Raw genomic sequence first — 14,897 nt, 5'->3', positions numbered from 1 at the left:
GTTGAGGGGATCCGTTTTGGTGGCCTTAGGATCGCATCTCTGCTTTTTGCGGATGATGTGGTCCTGTTGGTTTCATCAGCTCTCGCTGGAGCAGTTCGCGGCCAAGTGTGAAGCGGCCGGGATGAGGCTCAGTGCCTCCAAATCCGAGGCCATGGTCTTGAGCCGGAAAAGGGTAGAGTGCCTTCTCCGGGTCAGGGGGGTCGTCCTGCCTCAAGTGGAGGAGTATAAGTATCTGGGGATCTTGTTCACGAATGGGGGAAGAAGGGAGCGAGAGATCGACAGGCGGATTGGGGCAGCATCTGCCGTGAAGCGGGCGCTGTACCGATCCGTCGTGGTGAAGAGAGAGCTGAGTAAAAAAGCGAAGCTCTCGATTTACCGGTCGATCTACATTCCCACCCTCATCTATGGTCATGAGCTTTGGGTCATGACCGAAAGAACGATTTATGGTCAATGGCAATAAATCTAGAGTCATTTATAAGCACACATGACAAAGTCTGATAACTCAAAAAAAAAATCAAGAACAAGGGTAAACTGACAAAGAGCATAATCTGGACAATCTGTAATACAGTTTTGCCAACTGTTTAAACAGAAAACCTAAAAAGAAACAAACAAGTCTAAAATGGCAGCATGTATTACTGAGAGTTGTAGTACAGAGAAAAATCAAACTTTAAAAAAGCTAAATTCATCAGTATTTGAATTTAGTTGGGTATACTAAAGTAAGATGGATCAGGACATCCCTAAAGCAAAATGACAAAGAGAGAGAAATTCAAGTTAAGTAAACGTAAGGGGGGGAAAAAAAAAGTCACCCATATGTTTGTAGAGAGGGGAAACAGAAAAACAACTGATTTTCTCAGTAAAGCTGACAGACAAATGACAACCAAAAATAAAACGGTGCTCTTAACTGGATGAATATAACCATGCAGCACAGTAAAGGGATAGGCGTGCAGGTCTGGCCCCACCTGGCCCGAGATGCGCTCCTCTGGCAGCACTTCTGGCTTTATCTTAAGCAGCTTCACTGCTATGGGCTTGCCAGTGCGCCTGTCAGAGGACACCTCAAACTCTACATCATCTGAGAGAAGAAAAAGCAGACAAAACTTTAGAGAGATTCAAAGTAGCAACAGAGGCTTTGACTTTGTTCTTCCCAGGCATCTCACCTCCTATTTTAAGCTCCTGCAGGTTCCCGTTATACTGGGAGCAATGGAAGAAAAGACGAGCCTGGCGCTCTGAGCACTGGATGAATCCATAGGAAGTCAACAGCTTCTCCACCACACCGGTTTCCCTGATGCCAGGCCCTGAGCCGTTGGCATATGCAGTGTGTCCATTGTTATGAAGCATGCCTGGGTCAAAACTCATCTGAAACGAGAACAAACTGGTAAATGCATTTGGAAGGCATCAGTGCAAAGCATTTCCAAACACAGGAGTGGAAAAGGCAAATTAATGCAGTTTTTGATGCAAAACTTTAAAAGAAAAAACGTGCAATAATAAAATTTTGAGAATATGGTGAGAAAAACATTAAAATAAAAATACATTAGAACCTTCTGGGGGAAAAAATAATGTCAGTATAGCTGACAACACCCAACAATATCCAACAACTTGTGAATATTCTCAATTTTATCATGCAAAAAAAACACAAATTCACTCAAATTACTACCAACTAAAGCATCCAAGCACAGACTGAGTAGTTGCATGCAGCTGCTGGGTCGAACGATTCATCTAACCCACCAACGTCAGTGAATATGCTAGAACTTGATGTAAAAAAGCTGCAAAAACTTCCAACACCCTGGTTAATTTTTTAAATTCTGCCAACATCTACACGCCATGCTGTTAGCAAAGGCGATGTAACAGCAGAGCAGCTCAGCCAACATGGCCACTGCTCAACATTTCCCCTTACTGATCTCTGATATAAAGGAGTCCGCTTGTACTTTTTACTTCCAGGGTGAGGGTGGCAAGAGACAGAGGAGGAGCGGGGTATGGGCATTGGAGTGGTGGAGGTATCGGGGGCCGAGCCACCGCTGCGGACAACAGGGGGTTCAGAGGAGCCCCTTTCCATTTCTGACACAGGGGACAGAGCAGCAACACACTGTTGGGAAAGGAAGAACTTTATGCATGTTGCTTACTCACAATTTACCTGCAATGATTGGCCATCACGTGTTATGTTTAAAAAAAGAAAAAATGTCTTAAAGGGATAGTTCAACTTTTTTCAAATGAGGTTCTATGACACATCATCCCCACTGGGAAAGAGTCAAATCCTCGGACGTGGTAGGCTGCAATGACACATTTTAGCCATTTTAAACAAACTGGAAATGTTCACACTTGTAGGACACATTACAATATGAACAGATATTAACAGTCAATAAATGAGTCTCAGGTTTTCTTGGCATTTTCCCCAAGTCAAACACAAAACGTTCATGTTGTTACACTAACATAGCAACATGAAGGTTGATCGATCCGTTGATCGAACGCTTGTTTTGGTGTATTTTCCAGGTTTGCACCAGAATTTACCCCCATTAGACCCACAATAAGCCAATCAGGTGGATCGACAGTTGGTCAATGCAACTTCAACATAACTCAAACTTTTAACTGATAAATAGACAAATGTGGAAGTTTTGACATTTTTAAATAGTTAATATTTAGTGTCTCCAAATCCGAGGCCATGGTCTTGAGCCGGAAAAGGGCAGAGTGCCTTCTCCAGGTCAGGGGGCCATCCTGTCAAGTGGAGGAGTTTAAGTATCTGAGGATCTTGTTCACGAATGACGGAAAAAGAGAGCGAGAGATCAATAGGTGGATTTGGGTAGCGTCTGCCGTGAAGCGGACGCTGTACCGGTCCGTCGTGGTGAAGAGAGAGCCGAGTCAAAAAGCGAAGCTCTCGATTTACCGGTCGATCTACGTTCCCACCCTCATCTATGGTCATGAGCTTTGGGTCATGACTGAAAGAATGAGATCACGGATACAAGCGGCCGAAATGGGTTTCCTCCGCAGGGTGTCTGGGCTCTCCTTTAGAGATAGGGTGAGAAGCCCGGTCATCCAGGAGGGACTCGGAGTAGAGCCGCTGCTCCTCCACATCGAGAGGAGCCAGTTGAGGTGGCTCGGGCATCTGGTCAGGATGCCTCCTGGACGCCTCCCTGGTGAGGTGTTCCGGGCACGTCCCACCAGGAGGAGACCATGGGAAAGACCCAGGACACACTGGAGGGACTATGTTTCTCAGTTGGCCTAGGAACGCCTTGGAGTTCCCTGGAGGAGCTGGAAGAAGTGGCTGGGGAGAGGGAAGTCTGGGCCTCCCTTCTGAAGCTGCTGCCTTCGCGACCCGATCCCGGATAAGCGGAAGAAAATGGATGGATAAATAGTTAATATCGATCATTTCCTTTTGGTTTCCAGGATTGACTTTGGTTATTTTATTTCATTAATAGTATAAATAGTTCAGGTAATAAGAAGAAAGTAGTATAAGCTTACATCTACCCCTCTGGATACTAGCCTTTCACTATTCTATTTACTTTTCTAGAAACTAATTTTATATAGTTTTTATATATATATATATATATATATCATCCATCTACAATACAAAACTTCAATTAAGAAAATTCAAACTATCCCTTTAATATCAAAAGTATATTCCACAGCTTCACTTCTCACCAATTTCCTGATTTTATATTTTAAGACGCTCATTGACAAAGATTTCAGACGGTTCTTTCAGAGTTGTTTGTAAAATTAAAAGCACGTGTTTAGAAACACCATAGCCTAAAAATCAGAGAAAAGAACGGATCTGCAACCATGACAACCTTCGATTAAAGAAATGTTTAGCACCAATAGCCATGACAATAACAATGTTTTTTAACAGTTCACAGAGAAAGCAAAGGAACATATTGACAACCAGTTATAATAAAATGGTTCAAGTGCATTGTTGCCAATTAATATAAAAAACAAAAACTACTAAAGATAAGGAGTCAAAACACAGACAGTTCAAACAGTGGTGCATCTACAGTGAACACAGCTGATGATGGATTATAGGTAATGAAGGGGAATCCCAGAAAAGCCTCTTTTAGATCATGTTCTGGTTTATCGCGATAAGCATCAGTTTACTCTCAAAGGAGATTTAAATATTTTGTTATGTTTTCATTTGAAAATTAGAGCACACAGGGTTTTAGTGATGGGTGGGCACTTCACGCAACATTTCTCCAATTTTCTTGTTTTTTATTTAAAAAAAAAAAAAAAAAAAAAGGCAGGGGCATGCAATCCAAACATGATTTGCTCCAAATGTCTTAAGGAGACTGTGCTGCAAAGTAAAAACACAAGTGGAAAATTAAAAAGAAAAATAAAGACTCTCCAGGAATTGTGAGGGAAAAATAAAAAAATCCTTCAGTTTATTCACAGACACATCCCTCACCCTGCAACAATGCAACTGAGCAGAGGCTAGTCTCGGGAGCCCGGAAAGAATGAAAGATTAGGCCATTCACAGCAAAGATGCAGGGCAAGGTGGGTGGATGGGCGTTTGATGGGTGGGGACTCGATAGGAGGAGGCGGGAAGGTGAAACTTACGGATCGGCCATATGGCGACAGGCTGAGTCCCACAGGGGAGGTGCTGCTCAGGTCAGCACTAACAAATGCGGTGGGTGGTGACGCAGGCAAGGTAAACTCAACAAAGCCTTTCCAGGGGCTGCCCATATTTTCCCATAAACTTCAACCAAAGTTGCTTGAGCACTTGCCGAAGTTGTTTGAATTTCTGCTTGATTTTTTTGTTTTGTTTTGTTTTTTTAAATGGACAACAGTTAAGTAACCACCCAGTGATACACGGCTGGATGTCTGCAAGGGTGAAGAGAGGAACAAACATGATGGGTGAGGAAGGTCAGCCAGTGTGCCAAGTGTCACTCAGATAGGAAAACAACGATGTGGACTCTCCGGGAATTGTGAGGAAAAATTTAAAAATTCAACCCCCTCCAAACAGAGGTGGGGGCAACTGGTTGGACGGGCCAGTTCGTCTTATTTATCCAGAGTTTAAAAACAGGCTACAAGTCACTGAGACGAGAAAACGCAATGAGGAGCTGGTCATTTCTAACTAAAACCTGGTGTTCTTTCAACTTGGAAAGTATAAAAGTCTAAAAATCTACATAAGGATTCACTTATTTTCTGATTCAATAGTAAATCCTAAATGATTTAGAGGCAGGGAAAAAACAGCACAGAAAAATGTTTCATGTAGAGATGCCAAGAAACAGCCTGGTGACCAGGTCAAAATCATTTACAGTTCAGTGAACCAGTCACACCTTTCTGCTACCAGGACACCAACACCACACTTACTGACGTTACCGTTTGTAGAAAACCCCACAAAATAGGCCCTCTAGGAAGCTACAACCATAAATATTAATGCCAATTCACTCATCTTTCACAAATTTTGCATTGCATTCTGCAAATCTGACCCATCACCTCAACTTGACTGAATTTTGACCAATCATCTTAGCCCCTTCTAACTTAACTTTCTGCTTCATGACATCACTTGAAAGACAAACCTGGAAGATGGAAGCATTCCTTCCAAAAATCATTTTGAGATGTCCTGTATGATTTGCATACAGTTCATGTTAACTTGAATGACCAATATGGAGTTCTTTTTTTCTTTTTTAACTCCTCAGGACGTGGTTGTATTTGTATTAAGGGTGACATTTCAAGAAGGTATTTAATGTTATTTGCAGTTCAAATATTAGCCATGTTAAAATTATGTCTTTTTTTGAGGGGAAAGGCTATGTGCAGCAGTTTAAACTTTTATCCAAGATCATATGCTGAAAATCAAACCTAGAACTTTTTGAAAAAGGTGCCGCAAAAATCAATTAATTTTAAACTGCAACAATCAAAAAATTTAAACATTACAACATCCTGAAAGGACTAATATTAGCTTTATTATGCATCAGTGAAGTTCTCAGAAATTAAATCAGAAGAAGCAAAACAAAAAAGAAAGACATAAAAGTTGGGAAAAAAACCCATTTCACAGTTTTTGAGGAACAAAAAAGGAGCCATGTGTTTTATCAGTGTGTAGTGGATAGTCTATCCCAGGGGTGGGAAATCCTGGTCCTCGAGGGTCGGTGTCCTGCAACTCTTAGACGTCTCCCTGGTCCAACACACTTGAATCCAACAGCTGAATCACCTCCTAAGTGCAGTCAGGTTCTCCAGAGTCCTGCTAATGACCTCATTATTTGACTCAGGTGTGTTGAAGTTGAGACACATCTAAAAGTTGTAGGAGACCGGCCCTCGAGGCCTGGAGTTGCCCACCCTTAGCATGGCAACAAATAAAAGCATACAATTTTAAACAGTGGTGGCAGTAACTGTGACTCACCTTTACCGTTTCTTTTATCTTTTTTCTCTGGATCTTGATGACTTCGCAGAGCTTCACACACACAAACACATACACACACTTTAACACATGCACGCTCCTAACAGATTTCTGGCACAAGACCAAGGTGGTTGCATAAAGTAAAAAAAAAAGAAAAGAAAAAAGAAACCTAGCACACAAAAGGCAGTTGCAGGTGCAATAACACTGCTTAGAAAAGTTACGGAGAACAAAAAGGTGGAGTAGAGAGACGGGGGAGACTATGGGAGGTTACTAGCAGAGAGCAGCCTACTCTACACTTTAGTGGCGAGTCGGCAGCGTAGTTAGGATGAGGAGGGCTAGGAGCAGCGTTGGGACGTGTGCTTTGTCAAAGCTGTTGAGTAGGCACAAACTTCTTGTTTCAGATCAGTTTTCTTCTTAGAATATGCTTGGGCACAGGATTGCTTCTCTTTCACGTTTCAGTTGGGCTGATGTGCGTGTTCTTTGGTCGTTTCAGGATTTTTGTTTCTCTTGTGTTTTTAAATCCTTGAAGTGATCCTTTTCTCCCCCCACTTGGCTTCAGTGTTGCAACTTTTTTTTAATCTGGGAGGTTTGTCTTCAGTTCCTTTAGTTGTGATCTGAACTTGAAGCAGTTGCGGATGGTACAAAAATTCAGTTCGGTTTCACTTCATACTGTTGGGGGGGGGGAAAGAAAAGATTGGGTTAGAGAGACAACCAAATGCAATGCATCCAGGTAAACATCTAGGGTTAATGTAAAGAGGCGAAAAGAAGACTCCAAGACACCTGACGTGAACCTCAAAAAGACAACAAATTACTTTTTTGAGTTACGAGAACGGTTTGAAAACTACTTAAATTTTCATCCATACCGCTGCTATGTTTTACAATCTTTTTAATGAGATGCAAGAAAAAGTGCTGACTGCAGTCTTCTCTGTACAACCATCATCTCAAATACCCCTGAACTCTGCTGGCCAGTTAGCTAAAAGCAAGCCGCTTTTCCTTGCTTACAAGTAAGAAAACTGGACTGTGTCATAACATTTTCAGGCAGGAAAAACAGTAGGAACAATAGTTACCTTTTTTAAGTGATTAGATCATGTCATATGTTCTTTTCAGACTTTATGCAAGTATGGTGAATTTTATTCACTTATACTGAAATTGTTTCATGTTGTTCTGATGTTGGATAACAGCAGTTTCACATTTTTCCTGAACAAAAACACGACAACAACCGTGAGCACATGTCTTCGAAGGCTTTTAGAGGATACACAATTATTAACTGCTGCAGTAAAAAGAAAAATATTCTCAGATATCTAACAGGTGCACAATATCATGAAGTAAACATGTTGAGAAGAACCAAAGATAAAAAGATCCACTTGCTGTGGGCGGTGACATTCATGGCTCCATTTTAGACCAAATTTCTTTTTCTACTACGGATACAATCTACCATTAAAACCATTGGTTTTGAAACTAATAGAATAAATCCTGGGAACACATGTGTGAAGACTGGTTTATTTTGTAACTCAAACCCAACTAGTGGGGTTGGGGAGAATGGAGAATGTTGTTGACCTAAATACACTGCTTTGTAAACACCCAGGCCCCCCAGTGATACTTGATATGGTGTCCTGTGTCGCAATGGGTCCGATCCACATCCCAAAGCCTACAACACTTCATAACAAGCTTCAACCTGGTTAATGTGAAGCTCACAGGCTGTTGGATTTTTTTTTTAAATCAATTTACATTAACCTTACACTGTGAGACACACTAAAGAATAAAGAGTAGTAAATAAGTTATCAGCCATCTGGTCATGAATTGCTAGTGTGTTAAAGGTCGGAGAACAGAGTGAAAACAGCCCTGGAGAAAAAGTACAAAAAACAGGGGGGAAATATGTGAGCAGACAAGCTGAAAAAGGCTAATCATCGGCGTTAGTACAGTTTGGCCTGATAACAATTAAACAAGTAGAAGGAAAACCAATACAACCCCTCTGTTATTGAAAGGCCAGGACCTCGAACTATTCCTAGGCACGAAAGGCAAGCGCTCTGACAGAGCCAGGCATGTGACTTCCTGACAATCCGCTATCCTCAGCTGGAACAGAAGGCATGGCCTGAGCCAACACGTCGCAGTATGCAACGCCATCGAAAACGTCACATCCAGGCTAACCGAAGCTAACAGGTTCCACTGAAAAACACACTAAACTGGGTTGTGTCATAACATTATAATCACGGGGACATTAACTCCCCATCGGATAACTGTATAAGAAAGCAACAGAGACAGCATTAATGACTCTCGTCGCCTTAATGACAAGATTAGAATATCGCTTTACAAACAGCCATTACGCCCCAGGCCTTTCCCACCAAGAGACATTTAATCAACGAGGAATAGTATGTGTGTACTTGGTTATTGTGAGGCATATGCATTAGGTTACCCTACTTTAGTTACAAGTCACCAGAAAAACCATAATATATTAAAAAATAATCTTCTACTCTTTGTGGTTTCAAGGTTAGCAATAAAATGTAACTCGGAACTTAATGGTGAATTATTTCTAAATCAACTATGTGGTTTACAAATAAGACGTTCAATAGAATCAATTACACTAAACCTGCCATGGCTACATTCATTCAATAGAAGGAAAATCTACAGCAAAACCAGCCTGAGATTATATAAAACTTCATTCCAGAGTAATGTGAGCAGTGGCCCATTAAATTTAAAGTATTTGTTTTCGTCAGGCAGAGAGCAGAGAACAAAACGGTCTCTAGGCTAACGGCACGAGGACTGGAAAACAAAGAAAGCACTTAAGAGGCTCGAGCACACGTTTATGACAGTTTTGAGTATTTCTGTTGGATTTGACTTCGGTTTGACAAAAATAACATCTCTTACATATTATGGGGACATTTTGTAGTCATTACGAGCTTATTTATTCAGGTTTTGGTCAATGTCGCCGAGTCGTTCTTGGAGCTAAGTGGCTAGCCTCAGTTAGCTCTATCATGCTGCCGTACTCCCCGGCCCGTTGTGTGTGATTTATGCCGAGGCGCCCCCACCCAGGCCCGACGCCTGCGTTAACATCAAACGACAGGCACCAAGCTTACTTCAAGAGCTTCGTTAGATGATAAAAAGAAAATTCGCCACTTTACGTTACAAAAATACATTTTACAATTTAGCGAAACTGAATTATTAACAAAAACTTACCCCAACAGCTTTCAGCACTGTCACCAGCGCCGCTAGAAGCAGCACGGCACATTACGTAGTGATTAGGGAGGCGGCTCCCGCGATATTTGACAACAACAGATTCCAGGAAGGATAGAAAAACCTTCTCAGCTGGCTCTGAAGTCCCGCGATAATACGCGGACGGCAACAGGACACAGTTGTTTTGTTTGTAACGATTTACTTTGTCAAAAACATTGAAATATAGTCGTGTTGCTTTTTCTATTATAAACACGAGTCATAGCAACAGATATTAGGGATAGTTTAATACTTACAAAAACAACTAATTCCCATTCCCAAATTGATTTGTACTCTCTGTCATATATTCTTCTTAGACCCTGGGGATTATTTTAGAGCATTATTTTTGGATGGACATTAGCTTGAACACATCTTGTCAAAAGATGAGGCAAACTTTTTTGTGTAGCACCGTAAAGAGGCAAAGAAATTTTCAAAAATTGCTAACTGGAGAACATAAATAGATTTTAACTATAAACACAGTAAAATAAAAATAGAAAATGTAGTTTTTAAACAAATGCACAGCTGATCAAATGAATTGATGAGGTGAAAAACTTTGGTTTTTACTGGAACGCTGTAATAAAATATTTTAAGGAAAATATTAATACTTAAGAATGACTACCCTTTAATGCAACACGTTAATGTTCTGTAATTTAGCATGTTGTGTGATCAAAATTCTTTGTATTGTATATGTGGTAAATTACCCCATATTCTGAACAAGGACGATGCACAAATAACCAAATTAAAAGTGACTCATAAATATATCCTTGAGGAACCTAGCATGTGTTCTTTAATTCCCCAGAAATGTCACAGCCAAATGACCAATGCAATCTGTAATCAGCCATAGTTGGAAAGAAAGATTTAAATAAATTTAGAACTGTATCAGAGAAACCACCTCAAGTTTCTAATTCAATCATAATGAAAAACTTTGTCAAATACAGCACTGTGATCCAGTAAGACAAATGTTATGCCTTCCAACAAGATGAGTAATTTTTATTGACAAGAGGGTTTAAAATTACTAGTTGTTTGTTAACCTAAAGTTAGCAAGATATAATCAAGTACAGCATTGGCTATGGTTTTAAAAGCTGTATTTTTAAAAATATCTGCTGGTAACTTGTAGACATCCCTCTTTAAATATATCTTTAAACATAATAAACATTTTATCCCAAAATTATTCATGCAGATTTTAAATTCCTTTAAGTTAATCAAAACATTTGTTTCTGATGGGAATGCGAAAAAGAGCAATGTGTTTTTTTAATGACATAAAACATCATTTTCAAGAGCTTAATATGGAAGTAAATATGTGCCATCAGAATTTGAATAAAAAATGCATCCGAATTCAATAAAAAAAAAAATTCAGTGTCATTATTTGTACATGTTTGCAATTTTCATATGTTAAAAAAATTCACATTCCTATTTCAAAGATAAAATTTTCAATATATATATTTTTCAGGTGTTAAAAAAATTCAGCATATAAAAAAAATTCAACTTTTAAAAATTCAAATGCAATATTTTCAGTGTCCTAAAAATTCAACTTGCTCAAATTCGCCGTCTCAAATTCAGCGTCTAAAAATATGGCTTCACCATCCATAAACCACTTGCTGCTTTCTAGTTGGTTGTGCAGGAGCCTCTTCTTCTGCTTGTCAAAGGTGTAGAGTTGTATAATTGCATCTGTTTGCAGCCATTTTTATGTGCGAGCGTTGGGTTTATCTAAGAAGGATTCTCTTAACTGTTCCACACCCAGTGTGTTTTATTTCAAAAAGAAATACCACTTGCGCCAAGTCTAGAATCTTTAAAGAGATCTGATTAGTGGCGACTTTCCGGGTTTTCTTTGTATGTTGTCTTAAGTGAGACTGAGACAGGCAGTCTTAGTAAAGTCGTAACTTTCCAGGAGATGCTACCGCTAATGTAGCAAGCTAACATGGCTGCCTTGTATGCTTCAAGGAGGGGGCTGTGAACTCTTCCGACATTAATTATAACCACAACCTCATTCTGTTCAGCTACTGTATTGTTCATGTGACTTTATTTATGAATAAATTAATAAATTTATGGTGATTATAGCGTCCTCCAAACTACTGCTTCTCTTATCTGACAAGTGTGGATAATATTAATTTACATGCTTTTTACTTTGCGGTACAAAACGTCGTTCTGTTACCTAGCAACACTAGAAACAAGGTCCTTTGTTTTTTCAATTGATTTTAACTCATTGTGAAGAAAATATAAGTACACCTGTTAACTTATTTTAGATTAAATATTATTTAATTTATATTATTGTGATTTCTCAATACTGACCTACTGATTTCAAAATACTTTATTTTTTATTTTACTGACAATGTTTTTGACATTTTTTTTCTTTTTTCTCTTTTCAAGGAACTTTTGCTGGATCATATTTTTGATAGACTCCGTGGTCGTTTGGAGCATGTTCTTGAACGTATGCCCCTCGATCTGGATTTCCTAGAGTTTATCTGTACTCAAGAACTTGTTTTTTTAAATGCCTTATCTTGTCAGGTAGATGTTCCCCCAAATATTTTGGATGCGATGGCTCATTTGCACAGACTAATTAATGTACAAAAACAAAGTGAAGAACAACAAACAACTGTTGTGCATTTTGAGCAAGGGCCAGCTGGGCGACAACGGATGGTCATATCCTCAGACTACCTTTGTAGTCTTTTAGAACTCCATCTCTCTGTCTCATGCATCGCCAAACTCTTGGGTATATCCAGACGGACTGTATATCGACGGATGGCAGAGTCTGGTCTTTCAGTGAGGGCATCATACACCACCATGTCAGATGATGACTTAGACCAATGTGTGAGAGACATTAAATCCAGGCAGCCTCACTCTGGGTACCGAATGGTAAAGGCCCTTCTGCAAGCCAGGGGACTGAGGGTGCAGTATGATAGAGTCAGAGCATCCATGCATCGCGTAGACACCATTGGAATGGCATCACGTATGGTCCAGCTAGGATGCATAGCTCGACGGACATACTCAGTTCCTGGCCCTCAGTCTTTGATGCACATTGATACCAACCACAAATTAATACGGTAAATCATTTATCTTCTAACTTTGAAGTATGCTTGTTAAATATATTCGACTCATGTAGCATTTTTTTTTAATTTCACAGCATGTCACATACCCTTTTGGAAATAAAAGCAGCTCTTTTCAGTATTATATACAGTGGTGTATAAAGTATGTCCACAATGGCCAATGTCTGGCATGTTCTGCTTCAACATAGCCAAACATAAGCAGTACCTGACCTCGCTTCAAATTAAATCAAAATAAAAACATCCCTTATTCCAAAGGGAAATTAAATGTCGTAACTCATTAATTTAGGTTATTCAAAGAGTTATTGCAGATGGTGATGGCTGACGGCAGGAAAGATCTCTTGTAGTGTTCTGTATAACAGTCAATATAAAGAAGCCTTTCACTGAAAATACTCCGTTTTCTTAAGACAGTCTCAAGAAGTTGTTGTCAGGGACAGGGTTGTCCAGTATTTTATTATGAAGAATTCTTCTTTGCATAAGCATCTTCAGAGGTTCCACATTCGTCCCCAGAACAGAACCAGTCTTCTTTGTCAGACTGCTGAGCCTTTTTAGGTCTCTGGTTCTGATGCTGCTGCCCAAAAGATTTTGGCAGAAGAGATTATGTGCTCAACAACAGATCTTGAAGGAACTTAGCTTCCTCAGGAAGTCCAGTTTGCTCTGTCCCTTCTTACAAACATGCGTGATCTAAAAGAAGCAAGCCTTTTTGGTGACAATATTTAATTATAGAGATATTTTCTGTTTTTTTTTTAGGTACAACATTGTTATCTTTGGTGGCATTGATGGTTTTTCTCGAAAGGTGCAGTATCTTCTACAAATGCATATAAATGCATAATTTTATAAGCGTTGAAATGTACTATTACATTCTTGCTGTCCTGTGCAGATAATGTATCTTTGTACAGCTCCCAACAACCTGGCATCTACCACACTGGCTTTCTTTCAGGATTCAGTGGAGAAGTTTGGTTTCCCACTCAGGTAAAGGTGTACAGTCCATCTTACTCCTTTTGAGCCAAGGAAGAAAGATTAAAAGTCGGCATCAACTAACTTTTCTCCAAAACATAGGAGCTTGTTTTATATCAATAGGTTTTGAGTAATGATGAAAAAGTAAAACCTTACCATAGAATAAGACATTTTCCAATATTATAACTTAACATTTTGGAATAATATCTAGTTCCACTGTCAGATTATATAGCTTATGAGTATTATTTTTTCATTAATATTAAGAATTTGTACCAGCATCCATTATGTTTGTGATATAAAACATCAGATATTTCACAAAGTGATATTAACATACATGAAAAAAACCTTACAAAACATTCTATTAAAGCACAACGTACAGCGGCCCGAAAGAAAACTTACAGTATTCAATTATGCTGCATGAATTGATCAGTATATTATCGCAAGGGAACACAAAAGAACAAATTTTCCCCATGTCCTCTGGAGTGCTCCATATATTTTAAGCATCTGTTTTGTCATGTAAAGCACTTTTAAATTTTCTGAATATGAAATGTGGTACACAAATTTTTTTTTCCCTGTCTAAGGACAAATATTTTCAAAATTTACTGAGGAGGTGAAGACTCCAATACAATTAAAATCCTTCTAATCCCCACTACTTTGCATCTCCAAAATATATCTTTTGTTACAAAGAATGTTTGAGCTATGCTAAAATTTGTGATTAATGTTGTAATTATAAGCAAATTCTGATTAAGTTACACACTTATTTTAGGGTACGTGCTGATCAAGGGGTGGAAAATGTGGACGTGGCACGACTTATGTTTATGATTCGTGGAACAGGAAGAAGCAGTTTCATATCTGGGAAGAGTGTGCACAATCAAAGGTTTGTACAAATGACAAGTTTCAATATATCACTTTTCAATGTCTATAGTAACATTAGCTTTGTTTGTTCATCATATGACAAGATTTGAAGGGCAGTTTTTAACCATTTATTACACCATAATTGAAGGATTGAGAGACTCTGGAGAGATCTGTGGACAGCTGTAACGTCCATCTATTACGATGTGCTACACTACCTTGAAGAAGAGGGATACCTCCACATTTCAAATGAAACACACCTCTTCTGCTGCCATTATGTCTTCCTGCCACGTCTGCAGGAAGATCTTGATACTTTCCGCAGTGGCTGGGACAATCATCCACTTTGAACGGAAATCAACATGACTCCTAACCAGCTCTGGGTTCTTGGTCGAACACACCATCCATTTCCTGAACTCCACAGTACCTTGACAGAGGTACATTTTAATTGGATAATTTAATGTGAAGCATGTATACTATCATTCACTTAATTTGTAACATAGCAGTCTGCAATCATCAAGTAAATTTTG

At 39.3% G+C, this 14,897-nt stretch overlaps 2 protein-coding genes across 4 annotated transcripts; one reads left to right on the top strand and one right to left on the bottom strand.

Moving 5' to 3' along the window:
- Positions 1-460: 460 nt before the first annotated feature.
- On the bottom strand, positions 461-9,595 carry LOC103132779 (uncharacterized). 3 transcript variants are annotated; one of them, XM_007544568.2, is made up of 6 exons: positions 9,488-9,595; positions 6,317-6,982; positions 4,534-4,797; positions 1,892-2,080; positions 1,155-1,353; positions 461-1,069 (listed from the first exon to the last, which is right to left on the bottom strand). In XM_007544568.2, exons 3-6 carry the CDS (start codon positions 4,657-4,659, stop codon positions 738-740), a joined length of 846 nt encoding a protein of 281 aa, XP_007544630.1. In that variant the 5' UTR covers positions 4,660-4,797; positions 6,317-6,982; positions 9,488-9,595; the 3' UTR covers positions 461-737. The 3 variants fall into 3 exon arrangements, 2 of the variants coding, with proteins under 2 accessions (XP_007544630.1, XP_007544631.1); XM_007544569.2 differs by lacking the exon at positions 4,534-4,797; XR_475622.2 differs by lacking the exons at positions 1,892-2,080; positions 4,534-4,797.
- Positions 9,596-11,255: 1,660 nt separating this feature from the next.
- LOC103132780 (uncharacterized) lies at positions 11,256-14,891 on the top strand. Its single transcript, XM_016667578.1, has 5 exons — positions 11,256-12,561; positions 13,312-13,357; positions 13,442-13,533; positions 14,285-14,395; positions 14,522-14,891. Exons 1-5 carry the CDS (start codon positions 11,951-11,953, stop codon positions 14,715-14,717), a joined length of 1,056 nt encoding a protein of 351 aa, XP_016523064.1. The 5' UTR covers positions 11,256-11,950; the 3' UTR covers positions 14,718-14,891.
- The last annotated feature ends 6 nt before the right edge of the window (positions 14,892-14,897 follow it).

The sequence above is a fragment of the Poecilia formosa genome, unplaced genomic scaffold (genome assembly GCF_000485575.1).
Source record: "Poecilia formosa unplaced genomic scaffold, Poecilia_formosa-5.1.2 Scaffold1312, whole genome shotgun sequence".
Lineage (NCBI taxonomy): Eukaryota > Metazoa > Chordata > Actinopteri > Cyprinodontiformes > Poeciliidae > Poecilia > Poecilia formosa.
The sequence above is the reverse complement of the archived record's forward strand: the minus strand, read 5'-3'. Positions and strand labels throughout refer to the sequence as shown.

What these genes read in the sequence shown, in the direction of transcription:
- LOC103132779 (XM_007544568.2), bottom strand. Translation starts at nt 4,659, where the DNA reads ATGGGCAGCCCCTGGAAAGGCTTTGTTGAGTTTACCTTGCCTGCGTCA. An exon ending in CTCCTTTATATCAGAGATCA is followed by an intron (nt 1,354 to 1,891) that starts GTAAGGGGAAAT and finishes TTCTCGTTTCAG; the next exon opens with ATGAGTTTTGACCCAGGCAT. An exon ending in GCAGGAGCTTAAAATAGGAG is followed by an intron (nt 1,070 to 1,154) that starts GTGAGATGCCTG and finishes TTCTTCTCTCAG; the next exon opens with ATGATGTAGAGTTTGAGGTG.
- LOC103132780 (XM_016667578.1), top strand. Translation starts at nt 11,951, where the DNA reads ATGCCCCTCGATCTGGATTTCCTAGAGTTTATCTGTACTCAAGAACTT. An exon ending in TTGATGGTTTTTCTCGAAAG is followed by an intron (nt 13,358 to 13,441) that starts GTGCAGTATCTT and finishes TGTCCTGTGCAG; the next exon opens with ATAATGTATCTTTGTACAGC. An exon ending in AAGTTTGGTTTCCCACTCAG is followed by an intron (nt 13,534 to 14,284) that starts GTAAAGGTGTAC and finishes CACTTATTTTAG; the next exon opens with GGTACGTGCTGATCAAGGGG.